A 15,562-nucleotide genomic window follows, 5' to 3' on the forward strand; every position below is an offset into this window, starting at 1 on the left:
TCTGGGAGAAATTGCGTGTGAACCAATATTTTGGCAACTGCGTCCCTAACTTACATTTACGTACGTATAGATATTCATATAAAAACTATTAAGTTTCTGCTTATCTAAGATTGACAAGGTAACTTTATCAAATATTATTTTCTATTCATTGATGTAAAGAATATCCGTGTATGTACTAGGAAATATTCCTAAACACTCTAGTTAATCGTCGCGTCTAGCGACACTTGGCATCTCTCCGGATCTTACGGAGAAGAGTCTATATATATCATTGCTTGTAACGGTCAAGGGGGACTCTGCTTATCGGAGCCCCATTGCACTTGTCCACTACGTTGGACTTAGACATTATAGTCGTAGTTTCATCTCGACTTGTATTTTCTCGAATCTTTGTGGACTCTTGCTTATCAGAGCTCCCCATGTACTCGTCCACTTTGTCGGACTTAGACTTAGTCGTAGAATTTTCTCGACTTTGTAATTTTTTTACGTAAATTATTACGTAGGACTTAGTTTCCATTCTGATGGTCGATATTTCTCGACCTTACCACTTATTGTCTTTAAGACTATTTTTTTGTTATTGATTGTCGATATTTGATCGACACTTATATATATACGTGTCTTGGCAATACTAGCCTTTTATGTTCTGTGAATTTACGTGTTTCGGACATTGTACTTTTCGCTAGTTTTGGCGACTTCTGTTTTTCGATCATTGTTTATTTGTATCTTTTTTAGAAGGAAATAATCATTCTTAAACAGAACTCTAGTTTTGAACCTGACCCTTCCCCATAGGCGTCACAATATATATATATATATATATATATATATATATATATATATATATATATATATATATATATATATATATATTAGTGAATTTAGGGAGCAGGTTTTCATCAAGACATTTTCTATTGAAAATCACAGCATACTCAGCGTTCGTGATCTTTTTCTTAACACTTTCAATTCTTCTAATAATTCTCTTCTTAGAACTTGGTAAATGATAAATAATATTTCCAATGGAGTCCATTGTGGAAATAAAAACTAGAACTTAACGACGTTTCGCCTATACCTTAGGCATCTTCTGGTAAATTTTATTTTCTAAAGATACATACATGCTTATAAATACAAAAAGTTACAAAATGTGAAATACTAGGAGAGATGGTGGTGCAAGAGTGCTGCCGGACTTTTCATCTTCGTGGCGCGACGAAGAAGAATTGAAAGTGTTAAGAAAAAGATCACGAACGCTGAGTATGCTGTGATTTTCAATAGAAATATATATATATATATATATATATATATATATATATATATATATATATATATACATACATACATACATACATATACCAAAGGCTTTTTCCCCCCTTATAAGGGAGGTAGCTAGACGAACAAAGGCATAAAACCCACTCCCACCCATTCCATCCCTGTCACACTCCCCTCCCCTCCACCCTCTTCCCTCCCTCTTATTTTGAAACCTCCTGAATGACTGGTTATCCCTGCATCTTGCCCACTGCCCTGGGTCAGACGCATTGTCGCAAGACACAGCATATCCACAGCAAAGCCGCTTCATTAAGTCGGCGACCCCCCTCTCCGTCCCCTCATGCAGAAAAGGAGAAGACAGGGAGAAATCACTTTGGACTGCGTCAAATTGTTCTCACACATACTCCCTCACCCCCCCTCACCCTCCCATTCCACCTTATAGATCACAATATCATCCATATACAACCATTCTCCATTCACCCCTGTCTTCTGTCTTCTCCCGTCCTTCCTCAATATACATTCACCTCTTCCCCAAAGCCCCCTTTACCGCATCCATCCATCTCATCCTAGGTCGCCCCCTCATGTTCGCTCCTTCCACATCTGCTTACTACACCTTTTTCACTAGTCTTTCTTCACTCATTCTTTCCATGTGTCCAAACCATCCCAATACTCTTTCATCCACCCTATCTCCCAACTCCCTTTCCACCCCCGTTCCTCTCCTCACCTCCTCATTTCTCACTCTATCCAGCCTAGTAACCCTTATCATATTTCTCAGACACCTCATCACAAACACATTCAAACTCCTTCTCTCTTACTCTCTTATGTTCCATGTTTCTGCCCTATACAGTGCTGTCGGCACAATATCTCCTTCATACAATCTCCATTTAGCATCCATTCCCAAATGTCTGTTTCTCATTACACTTTTTAATCTACCAAGGTTTTACTCGCTTTTCTCAATTTACATTCTACCACCACCCACACTCTTCCCTTTCCAGCCACATTCGCACCCAAGTATCTAAAACTATCCAATTCCTCCAGTCTCTCTCCCTTGATATTCACTTCAAGTCTGCTGCCACTTTCACACCTTGTACGTCTCATCACCTTACTTTTACCCACATTTATCTTCAACTTCCTCTTTTTGCACACCTTCCCAAACTCTGTCACTAACTTTCTCAATCCCTCCTCTGATCCTGCTACAAACGCAGAGTCGTCTGCAAACAACAGCTGGCTAATCTTCCCCTTTTCTCTATTTTCTTTAACCATCTCCAATCCTTGACCTACCACCCTTGCATTTACCTCTCGCACCACCCCATACATGTATGAATTGAACAGCCAAGGTGACATAACACATCCCTGACGAAATCCCGCCTTTACCTCATACCACTCTCTCTCCATTTATAATCATAACACAAGCTCTACTACTCTCGTAAAAACCCTTGACAGCTTCTGAAAGCTTTCCTCCTATCCCAAGTATCTGCAATACCTCCCACAGTGACTTGCTGTCTACCCTGTCATAAGCCTTTTCCAAATCCATAAAAGCTCAACAAACATCCTTACCTTTTCTTATAGCTTTCTCACATATCTGTCTTACCACAAAATCTGACCTACGCAACCTCTACCTGTCCTGAACCCATACTGTTCCTCACTAATTACTCCCTCTGTTCCTCTCTTAATCCTCCCAATAAAGACCCTCCCATAAGCCTTTCCAACTACATTGAATAAGCTAATCCCTCTGAAACTACTACACTCACACTTGTCCCCTTTTCCCTTGTAAAGTGGAACTATACAGGCACTCCTCCAGTCCTCCGGCACTCTACCCTCTTTTAAACAAACATTACATAACCTCACCAGCCAGTCCATCATCACTGTACCTCCTTTTTTAAGACATTCTGCATGGCATCCATCCAGACCAGGTGCCTTATCTGCTCTCATCATCTTAACAACTGCCTTCACTTCATCCTTCCTTATTTCTCCTCCTGTGAGTGTGTGTATAAATAAATTTATATATATACATAGACGTGACATAATTGAATAGACACCAAGAGAAATCGTTTAATTTATCAAACGAGCAGGGGATCAATTAATGTGCTTATAAATGGTCACAATGTGAATAACTATTACTTAGTTGACATCCCCTTTGTTTTTTTCAATGTCAGGGCCCTCCTAGACATGCTAGTGATTAGTTCACGAATATCATCTTGAAGGAGTTCGTGCCATGTTTCCCGTAGTAATCCCAAGAGTTCGGGCTTTGAAGATGGCTTCCCGTTCTTTTTGTAAAGTTGTCGGTCTAATATGCCAAAGAGGTGTTCAATAGGGTTCATATCTGGGGACTGACTTTGCCATGGAAGTATCCTGATCCCATTTTGGTTCAACCAATTTTGTGTTGATTGAGCAGTGTGACAAGAAGCTTCATCTTCCATAAATAGGAAGACATTTTTACTCATTCTACAACTGGAGAATATTGGAATGAGTCCTTCCTTTAATATAGAAACATATTTGCCTGAATTAATGTTTCCTTGGCACTAAACAAACTCTGATCGACCATCACTCCTAATTGCACCTCACACCATTATTGAAATTCCCCATGTTTCACTATTGGATGCAGTCTTTTTAGGTCAAACTCTTGACTACAGAGTCTCCAGACCCACATTCTTCCACCGTCAGAAAATAATGCCAATCCTGACTCATCAGAGAAAATGACAGTGCTCCAAAAGGCCACAGGTCTCTCCACCATCTCAACAGCCCAATCCATTGTGCGCTTGATATTTCCTGGACGAAGGAGTGGTTTCCTTCTTGCAGCTCTGCCATAATAACCCAGCTTGTGGAGATACCTGACAGCTGTTCTGGGACTGACATCAGCTTGTGTTGCCATGTCTGAGGCCTTGCAACGTGGATTCTCTTCGACATTTCTTTTGACAAGACGCAAGGTTCTTTCTGAGGGCCCAGGACGACCTGAATGAGGTTTGGTGCCTTTCTAGCCCTCTCTGGTGAATTGTACGATCATTCTATTAACAGTAGAAAGGCGTATTGATAGATTTTCAGATATTTTGCGTTGACTAACTCCACCTTCATGTTGACCCACAATACGACCTCGCTGAAATTCAAATAGGTCTACTGCTCCTTTGGTTCGTGGCATGCTTGCTTAGTCTTGTATGTAATCTGAAACATAAATCTAGGTAAATATAACATATTAAGTAAATTTGAATAACATTAAACATTAAATAAGAGCAGAAATGCATTTTTCTTGGTGTCTATTCAATTCTGTCATGTATATGTATATGTATATATATATATGTATATACATTTATATATATATATACATATATATATGTATATATATATATATATGTATATATATGTATATACATACATACATATATACATATATACATATATATATATATATATATATATGTATATATATATATATATATATGATATAAGTAAAATAATCAGACTCAGAAACAGGTATTTTAATCCCGATGTTTCGAACACTGTCCGGGGTTTATTCTCAGGGGTTACAATGGTGAGGAAGTTCGATCCTTGTTTATCTAAAAGAGAGATAGATAGATAAATAAATAGAATTAAATAAAATAAAATGTGCGATCAGATAGGACCGTGGGAACCACGTCACTAGGTCGGGTTATCCTCGTCCCTCCCATCCTAGGAATCTCTTGCAACCTAATATCTGGGAGTTGACCTTGAGTTCTACGGAGAGGTCGGGCTTCCCATGTCTTTCACATCCGGAAACCTCTTAGTTGTAGAATGTCACCATCCCACTCTTGGTCACACAATCACCTAATTCCCAGGTCAACTCCCAGGGATTAGATCACAGGAGATTCCTGGGATGGGAGGGACGAGGGTAGCTCAACCTAGTATCGGGGTTCCTACGGTCCTCTCCGAGTGAACCGCATGTTTCATGTTTTTGTCTTTGCATGTAAAGGAGGATCTATCTGCCTCACCATTGTAACTCCTGAGGATGAACCTCGTACAATGGTCGAACGTCGGGATCAAAGTACCTGTTCCCGAGTCCGGCGAATTTTACTTACAAGATCATTATTATGAATATGGTCAGGAGACAGGGATGACCTTTCATCCATGAGGAGCTAAGATGATAGAAAAACAAGGGTGGCGGATGGGAGTAGGCGTGTGCCTTTTGACTTACCATACAAGGGGTTAAAAGACCTTGGTATATAGATTGATAGATCATTGTCCCTGGACCCCACTTTATATATATGTATATATAATGTCTATGAGCTCTGGACACAGTTAGGAGGGAGATGATTTCAAATGTCTATTTGTTTCATTCCATGACATTCCATGATAATGGTCTACGTCAACTGACTGTATTGTTTCTTACACCACACAGGAAAAAATTACGATGTCGAGAACGAGATGAGATACATAAGCGAATTCCTTAACGCAACCAAACAGAATAAAAATCTACAGGTGAAGGACTTAAAGAAACCCTACATTCTCAAGCCCCTTCTCATCTCCCTTCCACTCATGCTCTTACAGCAGTTCTCAGGGGTCAACGCAATCACTTTCAACATGATGTTCATCTTCAAGGTACATGTTCCAACCCCTTTATACTATTCTAATTATCCCTGTGCGATGTCCTGGTAATGATTGGGTTTTAGCATGTCTCGACCTCTTTGCATACCACTCAGTGTTTTTTTTCCCATTCTAGATGTCGCTAGGCTATTCCATTTATCTTTGTGATACTCCCATATTAGTGGAGGGTTTGCAAACTGTCTTGATTAGCCCCTTCTGTACGGGGTAAGGCGAGTTGAGGAGGCACATAGCTGCATCCGAAGCCGTCACCTTTGTCCTATGCGTTTTAGGGATTCTTGGGAGTGGCTACCTCCCTCATACTGAGGTAGAGGCCGTTGGTCTATAGATATTTGTTTCTTTATTCATCTAACTGTTTTGATTTGTCTTTTTTCAGGAAACAGGATCAACAATGTCAGACAGTCTAAGCTCAATTATCATTGGCATTGTGCAGGTTGTGGGCATAGGAATATCCATCTTTATCGTAGACAAAGCTGGACGGAGATTTCTGTTACTCCTCTCATCTGGATGTATGAGTTTATCACTAAGTATGCATTATGAGAACTGTGTATTTAAAACATTGCTCAGCCCGCCTGAGCAATCTGGGTTTACGTCCAGTAATTCAATAAATGAGACGTATGTATGAAAATATGACAGTGTTTGATGAAAACAGGCCAACCTCAGAATCAGTGCTCATATTCAATGAGGTATCAGTTGATCATGTGACAGTAATGCATATCATACATGTATTAGGATTAGGTATTAACATTATTATCATTATCATTATTGGGAAGGGAGATGTCGGTTTTTATAAGTACATATTGGCCTGGTAGTGAGAACAGTGTAGAGTAAAGGGAGACTTTTTGGATAGATTAAAATGGGTGCCTAGAGGGTTTAGGGAGAAATGTCAATGTAGTGGTTTTGGGAGATCTTAATGCTAGGGTAGGAAATAAACCAATGGCCGGAGTGGTTGGGAAGTGTGGAGTTCCAGGAAATAATCGTAGTGGAGAGTTGATAGAGATGTATCTAGATATAGTGGTAACCAGGAGAATAGTAGGAAGAGTTAAGGATGTACATGTTCTTAGGGGAGAGCGTGGGGAACATAATTTTTTTTTTTTGGGGGGTGGAAGGTAAGTTGAGAGTGGAGGATAGATGGAGAAAGAAGAAAAGGTCAGAAGATAGGGAGGTGCTTAAAGTAAACTGCTTAAATGAGAAAGAAAAGGAGTACAAGAAGAAGCTGAGAGAGGAGTGGGAGGGAGTGAAGGATAGAGTAGAACTAAGAGTGCAGGAGGAATGGGGATGGTTCAAGGAGTTAGTCACAAGGTGTGCAAAAATGGTGTGTAGAACAAGGAGGATGGAAGGAAATAAAAAGAAGGGTAGTGAGTGGTAGGATGATGAAGCAAAGAAGGTTGTAGTAGAGAAGACACAAGCATTCACAGAGTGGTTCCAAAATAGGACGAGAGAATCATATGAGAGGTACAAAAAAGAAAAGAAAAGAGAAGTAAAACATAAGATAAAGGAGGTAAAGAGGAGAACAGATGTGAAGTGGGGTAAGAGTATGACAGACAATTTTGAAAGTAATAAAAAGATGATTTGGAAAGAAATTAAGAGAGGAAGAGGAGGCGAATCAAGTAGAGAAGAAAAGGCAAAAGGTGCAGATGGAGAGATGATAGTGTAAGAAGCGGCAGTAAGAGGAAGACGGGCAGAGTATTTTAGGGAGTTGCTAAATGTGAAAGAGGATAGGGAGGGAAAGGTAGTTGCAATGGGAAGCACTACGAAAATGACAGTGATGAATGAGGAAAATGGAGGAGAAATAAGGGAGGATGAGGTGAAGGTAGTTGTTAAGATAATGAGAGGAGGTAAGGCACCTGGGTTGGATGGGTGTCATGCAGAATGTAAAAAAAGAAAATAAATAAATAAATAAGTAAATAAATAAATAAATAAATAAATAAATGAATAAATAAATAAACAAATAAATGAATAAATAAATAGATAAATAAATAAATAAATAAATAAATAGATAAATAAATAAATAAATAAGTAAATAAATAAGTAAATAAATAAATAAAAACAGGTACAGTGATGGTGGACTGGATCGTGAGGTTATTTAATGTTTGTTTAAGAGAGGGTAGAGTGCCAGAGGTCTAGAGGAGTGCCTGTATAGTTCCACTTTACAAGGGAAAAGGGGACAAGTGTGAGTATAGTAGTTTTAGAGGGATCAGTTTGTTAAGTGTAGTTGGGAAGGCTTATGGGAGGGTCTTGATTGAAATGATTAGGAGAGGAACAGAGGAAGTAATTGGTGAGGAACAGTGTGGGTTTAGGATAGGTAGGGGTTGCGTGGATCAGATTTTTGTGGTGTAAGACAGATATGTGAGAAAGCTTTAGGAAAAGATAAGGAAGTATTTTGGGGATTATGGATTTGGAAAATGCTTATGACAGGGTAAACAGGAAGTCACTGTGGGGAGGTATTGCAGATACTTGGGATAGGAGGAAAGCTGTTAGGAGCAGTCAAAATTTTTTACAAGAGTAGTAGAGCCTGTGTTAGAATCAGAAATGGAGAGAGAGTGGTTTGAGGTAAAAATGGGACTTCGCCATGGATATATTATGTCGCCTTGGCTGTTCATTTTATACATGGATGGAGTTGTGCGAGAGGTAAACGGTAGGTACTGGGTAGGGGATTGGAGATGTTTAAAGAAAATTGAGAAAAGTGGGAGATAAGCCAATTATTAACTCTGCCCTTATGGCAGAATCAGGAGAGGGATTGAGGAAGTTAGTGACAGAGTTTGGGAAGGTGTGGAAAAGGAGGAAGCTGAAGATAAATGTGGGTAAAATTAAGGTGATGAGATGTAAAAGGGAAGAAAGTGACAGCAGACTGGAAGTAAGTTTTAAGGAAGAGAGACTGGAGGAAGTGGATAGTTTTATATGCTTTGGAGTGAATGTGGCGGGAAAGGGAGGAGTGGAGGTGGAGGTAGAATGTGGGTTGAGAGAAGCAAGTAAATGGCTTGGTGGATTAAAAAGTGTAATGAGAAAAAGACATCTGGTGATGGATGCTAAGAGGAGATTGTGCCTACAGTATTGTATGGGGCAGAAACTTGGAACATAAGAGAGTAAGAGAGGAGGAGTTTGAATGTGTTTGAGATGAGGGGACTGAGAAGTATGATAAGGGTTACTAGGGTGAATAGAGTGAGAAATAAAGAGGTAAGGAGGAGAACGGGGGTGTAAAGGGAGTTGGGAGATAGGGTGGATAAAAAAGTATTGGGATGGTTTGGACACATGGAAAGAATGAGTGAAGAAAGACTAGTAAAAGAGATGTGGAAGGCAGAGGTAGGAGTGAACATGAATGGTCGACTTAGGATGAGATGGATGGATGGAGTAAAAGGGGTATTGGGAAAGTGAAATGTCTATTGACGAAGTAAGGGAGAGGACAGAAGGTAGGGGTGAATGGAGAATGATTGTGTATGGATGATGTTGTGATGCATGAAAGGGAGTGGGTGGGGGATAGGGGTCTGAGGGAGTATGTGTAAAAGATAATTTGATACAAACCGAAGGGCCTTTTCTGCATGAGGGGACAGAGAGTGTGGGGGGGGGGGGTCGCTGATTAAATGAAGTGGCCTTGCTGTGGATGTGCTGTGTCTTGCGACACTGCTTCTGACCCAGGGCAGTGGGCGAGTTGCAGGGATGACCCATCATCCAGGAGGAGACAAGATAAGAGGGAGGGAGGGGCGTAAATGGGAGTGGAGTATATGGGGATGGAATGGGTGGGAGTGGATTTTATGCTTTTTTTTTTTTTTTTTTTTTACTACCTCCCTTGTATGGGGAAAAAAGCCTTTGGTATATGTATGTATGTATGTATGTATGTATGTATGTATGTATGTTATTCTTATTATTATTATCATCATCATCATCCTCATTAACACCGTAGTTGATATTTTGCATTGTTACGTGCATTATTATTATTAGTAGTAGTGTTTCATGAATAATGACATCATTGCAAATCCTGTTACAGTGGGCCTTGGCACCTTCTTTTATCTGAAAAGCAATAATAGTGAATTGGCGGCAACACTGAGATGGTTGCCATATCTCACCCTCACCGTCTTTATTTTTACCTTCGCCCTTGGTTTTGGATGCACCCCTTGGATGATTCTGAGTAAGTACCAGGATGGGTATATTCTATTCTATATATATCATAAGGGTTCTTCCTTAGTGTAAGGAAGGTAGCTAGCCAACGCATGCACCCATCTTACTCCCAATACCACTCACTTGTTTCCCTTTTATTTTAGCTCCTCATGGATGATTGTTGATGCCTATAAATTCATAAATATTATGAACAAGTACCATTCAGTACATGAGATTAACCTCTGCAAACTGTCATGCAGAGATAAAAGTCCTGAATTATGAGATTGTCTTATTTCTCTTTATCAAACTTATGAAAGGTCACAATGTTTTCAGGTGAGCTAAACCCCCCAAATGTAAAGGAATGGGCAGTGAGCATTGGATCAATTATCAACTGGAGTTCATCATTTGTTGTCACAGTCACCTTCGATCCCATACAGGTAAAATATTGATTATCAAATGAAGTTGCAACTGTATTTTAGTACACATATGTCATTATATAATTCTTTTGAAATATTGCTACAAGATAAACATTATTTCATAAGTGTTTCTTATGCGAGTATCTAAAGTGTATCTTGTGTGCTGGTAATTAAAAACATTTACTGTAAGTTGCGAAGTACAAGTCGACCTGGCCTACAAGTCAACTTGGCGTACAAATCGACCTAATAATTTTGGCTCAAAATTCTGAGTGAGGCCTATATATATATCGTATAGGTCGACCCCAAGGACTACCATCAATCAGGACGTGCACACCCAGATTCCTGGCTCCGCTAGCGGAGGCCATTGCTTTCTTTGTAATCTAACATTTTATATTGGACAAATATATCAAAACTAGAAACCCAACATTGTATATAGGACAAATATATCAACTATTGACTTATTTAATCAGTATAAGTTAATATAAACTTTTATAGTGAAATAAGAAATTACATTTAAGGCACTGTTATGCTTTGAAATACCAATTTTAGCCGGACTTAACATGTATTATTGTATGAGATTAGTGGACACTTTAAAGGAACCCAAGTTGCTGTTGTTTTACATTTTACAAAATGGATTATAGTTAAACCTTTGTGATTGCAAACAAACAAACATTCACATAAATAGACAGACATTGTAGAAAAAGCTTACCAGACTGCATCGATTAATCAGCGAGCCGGGCCTTCTTTACAGAGGTCTGGAGAAGGACTGCATTCTTCTGCTGGTCTTTCTCTAGGTTGTGGAGTCCATTCAGAAGAACATTTGCCAGACGACGGAACATCTTGGGACAGTCAATGTCAATCCCACTGAAGCTGCCCAGTGTCGACAAGATCTCCATCAGTCTTTTCTGGCAGCAGGAACGGTGACGGGCTTCCTTGATGAAACACAGTCCACATCTGACAAGATAAAAAATGCACGCATGTGGAGTTGTCAGGGAACCTCTGGAGACTGTCTCGATAAAGTCCTTAACGTCACTGGTCACAAGAGGTTCCTCGGCGCTAAAGACCACATCGTCCGCGCACTTCGTTTCAAGCCACCCCGCCACATAGGCCGCACTGCACTCTTTAGTCAGTGTCACATCTGTGGTGCACCTCTCAATCAAGGCTGCATCCTCTAGGTCAATTGTAGTCCCCAAGCAGGTATGTTCCTTCGACACAGGGTGGACATCGATGGACTGGAGGTTTACGGCAACATATCTCGTGAGCCGCTGCTTGCATGCAGAGAACACATCCCCAGTGATCATGAAAGAGTTTGCACAAGTTGTTTGACGGTAGACTGAGAACTCCCCCTCAAGCCGGTCACTCTGGATCTCACGCAGCAGGACATAATGGAAGTCAGTGTTTCTGAACAAGTAGCGGCAAACGGCAGTCAGTCCCTGCATAGTCTGCACTAGTTCATTCTTGGTGTCATGGGTGAAACACTTGATTCGATTTGCTCCATGTCCTGAAGAAGCCTCTTGGGAAATCAACAGGAAAGTCTGCAGGCTGGTTGACTGGGGATCCTGAACAGCTTGATATGGATCGTTCATGCGCTGATCTTGCCCCTTCCCAGATACATTCACTAAATTCCACCAGTTGAGGATGATTTGGATGAACTTAGTAGTGTCATGACATCCTCTGAGCTTCAATGAAGCCACAACCTTTTCATTGAAGATCTTCAAAACATGCTGCACATTTTGTAGTTGAAGTCGTGAGGGGTTGACAGCATATTTAGTGAGGGGAATAGTCTTCAGAATACTGCCTTTATCTGACTCGTACAGTTCCTTGACGTCAGCAAATGATGCTGTTGTTTTATTGCCAAGACTGATCTTCTGGCACTTCTCACTGATCCAATTGTTGCGGATGCACTTCAGAAGATGCACCGTGTCAAAAAGGAGAAACCAGACACGATCTTTGTCAAGAGGATGCTTGGCTGTGGCACGGCAATCACCCGGAAAATCAAACAGCTTACAGTACTGCTGGTTTATCTTGTGGTTGTCTGTGATAGACCCGATGACACGCCCACCTGCCCTCTCAACAGCAGCTGCCGCCTCCTTCACACGCTGAAGTTGGTATGCTGCTGTGAGCTTGTGGACGGGTGTCACAGAAATCATAATACTAGGTCCTCTGTGCAGCGACTTCATCATAATACATAGCATAGAAGTGGCCTTGCAGTCTGGCTTGTTCACTGCCATGCCACTCAGAGCCCCACCAGAAAAATGCAACAGTTGTCCAAATCTATACTTCATCTATCAAGAGAAATACATTCTTCTGCTGCAGTATCTTCATTTTGGCAAATGTTTCCCTCATCACCTGATCTTTGTCAATAGATGAAGTGATGTACTGGTACTTGCGTTTGCTTGGCAGTACCAAAAAGTCTCTGAGCTGTTCATAACTACACTTGGGGTATGATTCAAGAGCAAAACAATAATCATTCATGGAAAACTCACAAATGAAAAATCTGTCAGAATCAACAACAAAGTTATTACGTGGTGGTAGCACATCAAGCCACTTCTGTCTTTCATAACGGTCTTTTGGCAGTCGAAACCCTCGGCACCTGTTATCCTTGTTATAATTACCGTTGCAGTTCACAACACCAGACTTATTCGGTATTTTGAATACACAAAATCAGCAAGAAAGAAACTATGAAGAACCAAACAAACAAAATCAGCAAGAACCTATGTAAACAAACACTATCCTCTTCTAAATGCAGCCACGCGCGAAAGACGCAGCGACACAACGTTACACCTCCGCTGCTCGTAGCACACTGGACTGGCCTCCGCTAGTGGCGCCAGGAATCTGGGTGTGCACGTCCTGTATAATAGTAGTCCTTGGTCGACCCCCAAATATGCAGTAGGCTGTCTGAGTTAAATGGCGCTTCGGTCAGTGTTTACACCTAGTGCATCATTTGTTGGACGCGATGTATGTTGTAGCGTTAATATCTTATTTTTTAATCTTATTTTCTGTGTTAATATGCCGAATATGTTCACCAAACACAAATTTAAGTGAGACATATATGTGGTAACCTGCTGGAGGTACGGTACATTGTGTACAGTGATTGTTATGAGTGCTGTCCCGTTTGTTTGTAACTTGATGGTGAAGGTTTGCATCTTATACCCGCCATATAAGTCGAACCCTAGTTTTGGAAAGATTGTTCTAGGCTTGAAAACTTGAGTTTTACGCCGCAATTTACAGTAATAATTGTAATAATTATTGCTTCAAGTATTATTGACTAGAAATATGAAGCCCCTCAGTGGATGGTAATGTTCTTCATTCACCTTGGTCTATCATATATATCAGTGTGGGACAGTTTGTGTGTTGATGGTGCATAGTAGTTGGAAGTGAGGAGTAGTCATTGGTTGTCGGCTCTCCTCATGTGAAAGAGCAGAGGAAATACAGTTGAATTTTATATAGAGAGATCTTCAGCTCAATCCAAAGAGAAATGTTAATCCCTCAGATGAAGGTGAAGGTGTTGACAGGTTATGAAGATGGGTGGCGTGGAGAGTATTTTCTCTGATGGGATCTTGTATATTCATCACTTGCAGGTGCCTATCATTGGTCCTTCATAAGGAAATGAAAATATAAAGAAAGAATTATTAGTATGCTACTGATGAATGCTATCTTTCAATTTTCTATTTCTTATTCTTTTTTCACTTCCCAAACATAGGTTTATGAAGCTTGTTGAAATGATAAAAAGAACTCTATGTACATTAGATTGAGTGTTGTATATATTTTCCTTAATCCAGCACACAAGAAACACAATCACTGTCAAAAAAAGTTCTTAGAATTTTTAAGTTTCATCGCATGAAGTATATCATGAATATAATAGACAACTAATCTCCATTTTCCTTTCAGCGTGCTTTGGGCGATTTCAGTGTTTATTTCTTCTACTGTGGTATGAATGCCCTTGCATTTATCTTCTGCTTTCTATTTGTACCTGAAACTACGGGCAAAACTTTGGAGGAGATTGGAGCTCAGTTTGGAAAGAAAGAAACAAAACCTTCAACAAAACTTGATGAGACCTATACATGAAAAAACACTAAATGCTTCACTACTGATGGGGTGGGATGAAGAAATGATATAAAGTGCCATCTTAAACAGAACGGGTAAATAAAGATAATTTATGATCTCCGCAACAAACAAGGTGTCACAGAGATAAAAAAGAAAAAAGAAAAAAGAAAAAAGAAAAAAGCCTGTACTGAAAATGGGATAACTGTCGCTGTGTTGCCATAGTGTATTGCTCCTGGATTTGAGGTTAGGCCTTATTAATATGTATGTAATGCAGAGTGGGGTGGGGATGCAGGAGGGATGCTTTAGATTAGTAAGTACTGCTGCTTCCTCATTGATGTAGTGGGACCTGAAGTCGTGTATATTGTAATTGTCACCATATACTTATTTCTTTTGTAAATGTACTGCCGTATGTATCAGGAAATGAAGGAGATAATCACGACACAATTGGAAAATCCGAGAATGCAACTATAGTATATACATTTACAGAAGAACATAAGAATGAAGGAGACTGCAAGAGACCATAAGGCCTACACTAGGCAGCTCCGTATCCAGCACCACCGTATCCAGCACCCCATCCATAAAGTTGTCTAATCGTTTCTTAAAACAACTGATAGTTTCAGCGCTTACCACATGGTTACTAAGTTTATTCCATTCGTCGACCACCCTATTAGTAAACCAATTCTTGCCTATTTCCTTCTTAAATCTAAATTTGTCTAGTTTATACCCATTACTGCCAGTCCTGCCCTGTTGTTTTATTATGATGACCTTGTTTGCATCACTCTTGTTAAAGCCTTTGATCCACTTGAACACCTCTATTAGATCTCCCCGCAGTCTGCGTCTTTCCAGAGAGTGTAAGTTAAGGCACCTAAACTTCTCTTCGTAAGGCAAATTTCTAAGTCCATGTATTATTTTGATCACTCTTCTCTGTACTGATTCTAGTGAATTGATGTCCATTCTGTAGGACGGAGACCAAAACTGTACTGCATAGTCAAAGATGGGTCTAACTATCGCTAGATAGAGTTTAATAATTACCTCTGCAATTCTATTCGTTACCATCCTAGCAATGAAACCTAATGCTCTGTTAGCTTTATTCCTGGCGCCAATGCACTGTTTCCTGGTTTTAAGGTCCGGACTCACTATATCTCCTAAGTCTCTCTCTCACTCAGTTTTCTCTAAAATCG

General features: G+C 40.1%; 1 protein-coding gene across 1 annotated transcript in view; it reads left to right on the forward strand.

Annotated features, from left to right (window-relative positions):
* Nucleotides 1-14,934, forward strand: part of LOC143033890 (facilitated trehalose transporter Tret1-like) — a 27,715-nt gene extending 12,781 nt beyond the window's left edge. The window contains exons 6-10 of the mRNA XM_076199509.1: nucleotides 5,621-5,820; nucleotides 6,200-6,350; nucleotides 9,809-9,949; nucleotides 10,252-10,355; nucleotides 14,226-14,934. Coding sequence (XP_076055624.1) covers nucleotides 5,621-5,820; nucleotides 6,200-6,350; nucleotides 9,809-9,949; nucleotides 10,252-10,355; nucleotides 14,226-14,402 — 773 coding nt within the window. The 3' untranslated portion in view covers nucleotides 14,403-14,934. The remainder of the gene's footprint in view (nucleotides 1-5,620; nucleotides 5,821-6,199; nucleotides 6,351-9,808; nucleotides 9,950-10,251; nucleotides 10,356-14,225) is intronic.
* The last annotated feature ends 628 nt before the right edge of the window (nucleotides 14,935-15,562 follow it).

Source organism: Oratosquilla oratoria, chromosome 16 (genome assembly GCF_046742065.1).
Source record: "Oratosquilla oratoria isolate Oo_2021 chromosome 16, ASM4674206v1, whole genome shotgun sequence".
Classification (NCBI taxonomy): domain Eukaryota; kingdom Metazoa; phylum Arthropoda; class Malacostraca; order Stomatopoda; family Squillidae; genus Oratosquilla; species Oratosquilla oratoria.